The sequence below is a fragment of the Acyrthosiphon pisum genome, chromosome A1 (assembly GCF_005508785.2).
Source record: "Acyrthosiphon pisum isolate AL4f chromosome A1, pea_aphid_22Mar2018_4r6ur, whole genome shotgun sequence".
Taxonomy (NCBI): domain Eukaryota; kingdom Metazoa; phylum Arthropoda; class Insecta; order Hemiptera; family Aphididae; genus Acyrthosiphon; species Acyrthosiphon pisum.
In genome coordinates, this window is record NC_042494.1 from 103,599,410 (window position 1) to 103,606,899 (window position 7,490).

Genomic DNA, 7,490 nt, shown 5'->3' on the forward strand with positions numbered 1-7,490 from the left:
ACGAAATACATTTCCGACAAAATACTTTTCCAAAAAAATACGGTTCCGAAAAAATATTTTCGGACAAACTATTTTTCTGCAAAAATATTTTCCGACGAAATATATTTCCAACAACATACGGTTCCGAAAAAATATTTTCAGATGAATTATTTTTCCGACAAAATACGGTTCCGACAAAATACTTTCCGATGCATTATTTTTCCAACAAAATACAGTTCCGATAAAATACGGTTCCGACAAACCACTTTCAGACAAAATACAGTTCCAACAAAATATTTTCCGACAAAATATAGCCCTCCAAAATTCCTAGCTACACCACTGACTTTAATAAAATACTGTGGTGGGGATGAATATAAAATATTATATTATGTATGTATTAGTCTAATGTTAAAATAACACTTGGAATAGTCACAGACACGAATTTTTATTTAATTTTTTGTAATTTGTACTTTTTAAAATAATAAAATATTACTACTATAAATAAAATAAAACTAATATATTTTCAATTTATACGTTATTTTCAGCTATGGACTTTTGGGACCAAGTGGATGTGGTAAAACAACGCTTTTAAGCTGCATAGTCGGTAGAAGTGAATTGGACTCTGGTCACATAATGGTGAAGGCGTTTAAAAGAGAAGATATCGGATATATGCCACAAGTAAGAATTTCAGTATATTATTTTTTTGAAATCATATCCATTGGGTGATAAAAATATATACATATATCACGAAAACCATGTATGGGTATTGTTAAAGTGGATATTGTTAGGTACCCATAAATGTCTAACGGGTCAGTTTTATGTTTATCATTGAACATTGAAGTGCTACTATAGAGATCAAAAACCCTTGGAATTATGGTTAGCCCCGATTGATATATTTGGTGTGAATACATTTTCTAGGTATTGGACACTAGTATAATATCGATTTAATCTAGAATTATAATATTTCCCATATTTTATTTTATTTTTATTTTTTTTAAATTTTTATTTCTGAATGTTACTGCTGGGTGATTTCTCTCATCACGTCTTCACGTTTTGTACATATACATATTATTTTTCTTCGCACATATGCATATTGTAAATACCATTACAGATTGTTTATAATATTCCAATAAATGTTAAAAAAAAATTGTTATTAGATCCAAAATCCATTTTTTCTCAACTCGATATTGTGCACTTTAATTTAATTTTTTTTTCTAAGGACAACTGTTTAATACGAATATAACATGTTCGAATTAGTTAGTCGGGTGTGCATGTTACATAGTATCATGTCAATTTATTCTGAATAGGAAACCAGATTAGGTGAAAACTAATGCCTGTAAGACGATTGTGGAGTAATAATTTTTCCCAAGTTAAGCTAATATTTAGTATTTTATATCTGAGTTTTTCAGTGTATAGTATACCTCAACAAAAACATAACCGTGAAAAAATGCCAAGTTCCAAATTCCCTACCAAAAAAGTCAGCCTATGAAAGCAGTGAAATCTACATTGTGGCCAAGTCTGCTATTTTTTAATTCATAACCTCACTGCACTCCCACATTAAAGAGCAACACTCCTCTTTTATGTTTATTATTTAACACTTGGCCAGTTTCTGAATGAGGCATAAACTACATTTGGCCGCAATGTAGATACCACTATTATGATTCGCTGTCTTTTTTTGAGAAAAAATCTAAACCTTTAACTTTTTTCTGAGTTCTTATCTCCCCATCACCCAAGTAAGTCATAAGTGCGATTACATTCGATAATGATGTTTTATGCCAGTTTTTGAATGAGGCATAAACTAGACTTGCCCGCAATGTAGATACCACTAGTATGATTCACTGACTTTTTTTGAGAAGAAATCTAAACGTTTTTCTTTTTTCTGAGTTTTGATGATCAGTGAGTGAGTCAGTAACAATTTTGAATATTTTGAAATCCTCCCATTTTGAAATGGAACAATATTAAGGGTTCATTTGCTTACAGCGTCCTAAAATACTCGAGATTAATCTGTGTTTTAAATTTCAAAAGTTTATCTTAAGAGGAAACAGAGGTATATATGTTAGAAAAACTGGGTGAATTGGTTCGTGTAAAGATACACTGGCATTGCTGGAACTTAGGCTGGCGCACTACCGTGCGCTCAGATGACTTGCACAACTGAATATCGTACCTATCTATTTTTCTAGATATTTAAATTTAGTTCCTTTAAAAGAATTAACATAAACGAGTGACAAATGTATGCAGGCTAAATGTTTATATTAAAATAATATAGGTACTGACGTTAAATAATTCGCATGTGTTTTGACACAGTTAAAAAAATATAAATGTTATTGAATTTGTTTCTGATAGAAAATACGTAATACATTTTAAACGATACACCTATTATATTAATCTTCTGAACATTTTTATTATTTCAGGATTTAAATTTACACGAACATTTAACAATAGCACAAACGTATAAGTTTTATGGTGTTATGCTTAACATGGATAAAGAACAAATCGCAAAAAGGACCAAAGAATTATCATTACTATTGGAACTTCCATCTGATAATAGATTGGTTGAAACGCTTAGGTAAATATTATTAAAAATCATTATTAGAAAATATTCGTTTCGATTTTAATTGTTCTTTTAAGTATTGTTCAATCGATTTATTTAAAGTTTCTACAATAATTGTATTGTTTTCAGTTTATTATTTATTATTGTAATAGGTACCTACTTTATGTAATTACCATTTATACGTTTTAACTCGAAAAAACTAATTTGTAAATTTTAAAAATAATGACAAATTTGGAAATACAATATGTACTCATGAGTCATGTTACATTGGATATTAAAAGAGCTTTCAATGGCTTATTCAAAGAAAACACTTGTTTTCTGTCTTTGTTCTTCTAAAACCGAATACGATTAGAAGAAATATTTTACATTTCAAACCATTGGATTGAAATAATGTTCATGACATAAAAGTCTAATAATATTATAATAGGTTATGTTACTTTCGCAAAAATAAATATAATACGTCATATTACATATTATTATAATTACTTAACCCCTCCGAGTTGCTAAGGTCGTTGGTATAATTTTAACATAAATTATGTACTATGTACTTGAGTGCCTCTAGGTGAACTCTAAAGTGAAATTATTAAACTTATATTAATTCTCTCTTTTTGTTTGATTTTATTAGCTACTAATAAAAACTATGATAGTTGATAACTCAACTACAACAATTAATTCAAATATATAACATGATGTCATAATATTATATTGTGTATAATTTTGATTGTAGCAATAATAAAGAAATATTATAGTTGAAAATTATATTAATGAAGGAAATATTAAAAACAAATTGACTAAGGACAGATATTGTTTATGGCAATAAATACACATAATATGGAATAAAGAAGGTCAATTTGTAGACTGATTATTGCATTTAAATTTAAAATTAATTGTGATAAAATATAAAAAATAGATTTTGAAGGTTAATTTTGATTTTTAATTTCTTCTGCATATGATTTAATTTTGGGCTGAGGATGTTCATAAGGTATAAGTTTAACCATATATTTGTTTTATTTTTCAGTTTTTATAATCTCTACTCCTGCAACTTTTAATTATTACGAAATATATTAACGAAATTTATAAGATTTATTTATTTGAACTTTTATAATTGATTAAAATTACCCAATAATTTTGTATGTGTAGAGAAAAATTTATTTTCCGAGAAAAAACTTTAAAAACTTGATAATGTTTAATTATTTGTGATTACCTGGGATCTATTTTCCTAGAGCTGTGTTATATTATAATACGTATTTAAAGTTACCAATATTGAACAATTTTTGGTCTGAACATATGCAGGGTGTAACGTTATAAAACGTAATGACCTTCGTTATTGCTATTTCGATGAAAATCATGATAATATTTCTATATAAATCCTAACATAATATTTTTTTATAAGCTCTTAATACCTCCTCGTAAAATTTGTTGCAATAAATTATATTATTAAATAATGTGACTTTATACTTTGGAAGAATTTAACATGAAACGTAGATATACCTATTTTAAGTTTGCTAATCCATAATATTAGTTATAACCAGTCCTGTAAAGTATTTAAGTAAAAGTATTTGAGGAAAAGTGTTCAAATACTTTTTTAAGTATTGAATAACTTTTTAAATACTTTCAGCATGAAGTATTTTGAATGGTACTTTAAATACTTTTTTTGTATTAAATACTTTTTGGTATTGAATACTTTGGTTTTTTATTTCAAACATTTTATTTTTATTCCAAATAATTGGTTGGAAATATATTATTGTTAACTACAATAATAGAATAATAGTTTTATTTAATATTCTGTATTTCTGTGTTAGCCGAAGCCCAAAGGTTTGTGAAAACCAGATTTCTAAAAAAAGTTATTGAATATTGAATAACAATATTCCCGTTAAAACTATTAGATAACCATTAGATTACCTACTACCTATGTGTTTATATTACGATAATTAGAAACCCACTTAAAAAATAAAAGTATTTGAGTATTATTTGAAATACTTTACAATTAAAGTATTTGAGTAGTATTTGAAATACTTTACAATTAAAGTATTTGAGTAGTATCTTAAATATTTAAAAAAAATGTATTTGAGTATTTACTCAAGTACTTTTTAAAAGTATTCTTTACAGGACTGTTTATAACTTATAACAATTTATTACAGAAAATACCAAGACAACTATTTTTTAAAATATACATTTTCACGGAACATTGAGCAAGGCTATAGCTTTCCATTCAAATTCTAAATCTGTAATAATAATAAAAATAATAATTCAATAAATTATAATTGTTTTTTTTTTAGTGGCGGACAACAAAGAAGAGTGTCATTAGGGGTTGCTCTTTTGCATAATCCAAATATTTTAATATTAGATGAACCTACTGTCGGATTAGATCCAGTTCTAAGTCATAGGTATATTGTACAATTAATATTTTAGATGATTTATAAATTAAACCCATCATGATATTTACAGTATATGGAACCATTTGGTATCCTTCGCCGAGAGAGGAAAAACAATAATCATCACGACACATTATATTGAAGAAGCGAGACAAGCTCATACAGTGAGTTTTATAATAATATAGTTTATTAGCTGTTCAATAATAATAATAATAATAATTAAACAATTCGCTTTTAATATTAGATCGGAATGATGAGGGGGGGAATTTTATTGGCTGAAGATTCACCAGAAACTTTAATAGCACGATGTAATTCAGCTACTTTAGAAGAAGCCTTCTTGACACTAAGTTATAAACAAGAAACATCTTCAAATACCCAGGTGCCTATAATTGCACATACTTATAAACATAACTAATCATATAAGAAATAGAACGCGACCAATAAACTTTTCGGTTATTGGCTTTCAGGTTAATGATTCATTCAAAAAGTTAGCTGCCAAAAAATGCAGCACAAAATTAAAATTTGATGACGGGTTCTTCCGATTAAACCGAATGAGTTGTCTCTTATACAAAAATGTATCGTTGCTTCTTCAGCAAAAGATGTAAGTAAAAACGATAATTATATTATATCAAATGAAAAATTAAGTGTTGAATGTAAAATATTGTGTAAAAAAATTATGTACATTTTAAAATGCTTATACGTAATAATTGGGGTAAATATTAAAAATCGCATTATAATGATAGTGATTTTGAATACCTTTATATGTATATAATATTAAATCAGACTGGGTAATATATTTATTGTGCACGATATTAGAAATATATCTAAATATATTATTTTAATGAGAAAATACTATTCTTACCATACATTTATTACCTAATTCAATGTTTAATATTTACATATTTTATGAATATATATATTTTTTTTTGTAGGTTTTTACTTTTTCTGTTTCTACTGCCTCTAGTGCAAACTTATTTTTTTAACCTAGCAATTGGTCATGATCCCAAAGGGCTATACATTGCGGTGGTGAATAAAGAAATGCAACAAAGACAACCTGGAGAATGTAAACCTGAATACTACAAAGGATGTTTCCTCGATAATCCTGATGACGTAATAATGAGTTGTGCATATGTCGATCAAATAAAAACTAAATCAATGAATATTGTAAGTATACCTGCCTATTGTATTGATAAAATAGTGACACGACGAGTCGGTCGTTTTAACTAAATTAATGTATTTTATTTTTTTGTTTGTTTACCTAAGTATAAATGCATAATTATTCTATTAATATGTTTACAAATTAAAGTATTAAAAAGGATTTAAAAAAAGTAATATTTTCTAGTTTCAAATTATTTTATTCACCCGTATATACTATTTATACGTGTTCATATTATACATGTATATGTGGGTCATTCAAATTTTACATTACGAAAATGCTAGGGATTAAGAGTTGGGTACAATAATTACGCAGGTACTTAATATCATAATCCTTACCGTTTTTGTTGGGTATAAAAATTTGAATGACCCTGCAGGTGTGTGTGATAAATGTATAATATTCTTTGATAAACGAAATATTATATGCTCATAGTTGACAAGGTATATTATATTAAATTCCATTACTTTGTGCTGTGCATAATATGGTATGATATAAAAATATTTGCAACAAATATTCTGTTATTTTTTTTTTTTCATTTATTTTGAATCATATTTGGTTAACAACGTTAAGCCATGTGTGGTCTCAATGGAATACATGCAAGGGACTACCATATTCTTCCAATGTCTTTAACTTTATTCTGAAACTTACAATATAAGATTTGTTTTCTTATATGGGTACAACATAACATTTGAATTGCTGATTTTTGATTTTCAAAATCATAAAAAACAATTCAATACCTATAAAAATGAATATATCAATATGTTGAATATATACATACCCGACATTTGCTCAGTAATAATATAGTGTAATTATTATATGTATTTCTTTTTCTTTTTTTTTTTTTTTTTATTGATCTTTGTGTAGCTTCGGCGACATAGGCCATTAGCTTTTTACATAATTTTGTTAATGTCTTTTTAATTTTTGGCTTACAATTTGGTTACAATAATTGGGGGGGGGGGGGAATTGTTACTTATGACTAAATATTTTGTTTAAATAAATTTTTCTATTCCGGTGTTCTTTAGGAATGTCATGATTCTCTCAGGTTGACAGTCAAGTCCTATTGCTTCGTACATGTTGGCTTGTATGTCGAGTTTTTCTCTTGCTTTTTCGGTTGATCGGCATTCAGTTATAATGTGTTTTATTGTGAGGGTAACTCCGCATGTGGTGCATTCTGTTGGTGGTTGGTTCTTCATAAGGTGTCCGTGTTTAATGTGGATGTGTCCGATTCTTAGTCGGTTTATTATTATTTCTGTTTTTCTTGATGTTTCGTGTTGTGGCCAGGGATTTATATTTTGTTTTATTTCACGTAATTTTGTGTTTTGGTTTAGCCAGTGATTTTGCCATATATTTCGTGTGATTGTTTTTATGTGTTTTTTTGTGTCTAATATTGTGTTGTATTTTTGTTTGGGAGCTTCAGATGTTATTGCAT

The 7,490-nt window shown here is 27.3% G+C and overlaps 1 protein-coding gene across 2 annotated transcripts in view; it reads left to right on the plus strand.

Moving 5' to 3' along the window:
- LOC100569509 (ABC transporter G family member 23) overlaps nt 1-7,490 on the plus strand; it is a 36,392-nt gene that overhangs the window by 24,152 nt on the left and 4,750 nt on the right. For both annotated transcript variants that reach the window (XM_003244914.4, XM_008185474.3), the window contains 7 exons: nt 525-657; nt 2,391-2,545; nt 4,810-4,917; nt 4,979-5,069; nt 5,150-5,284; nt 5,373-5,506; nt 5,838-6,069. In XM_003244914.4, the coding sequence (XP_003244962.1) occupies nt 525-657; nt 2,391-2,545; nt 4,810-4,917; nt 4,979-5,069; nt 5,150-5,284; nt 5,373-5,506; nt 5,838-6,069 (988 nt within the window). The remainder of the gene's footprint in view (nt 1-524; nt 658-2,390; nt 2,546-4,809; nt 4,918-4,978; nt 5,070-5,149; nt 5,285-5,372; nt 5,507-5,837; nt 6,070-7,490) is intronic.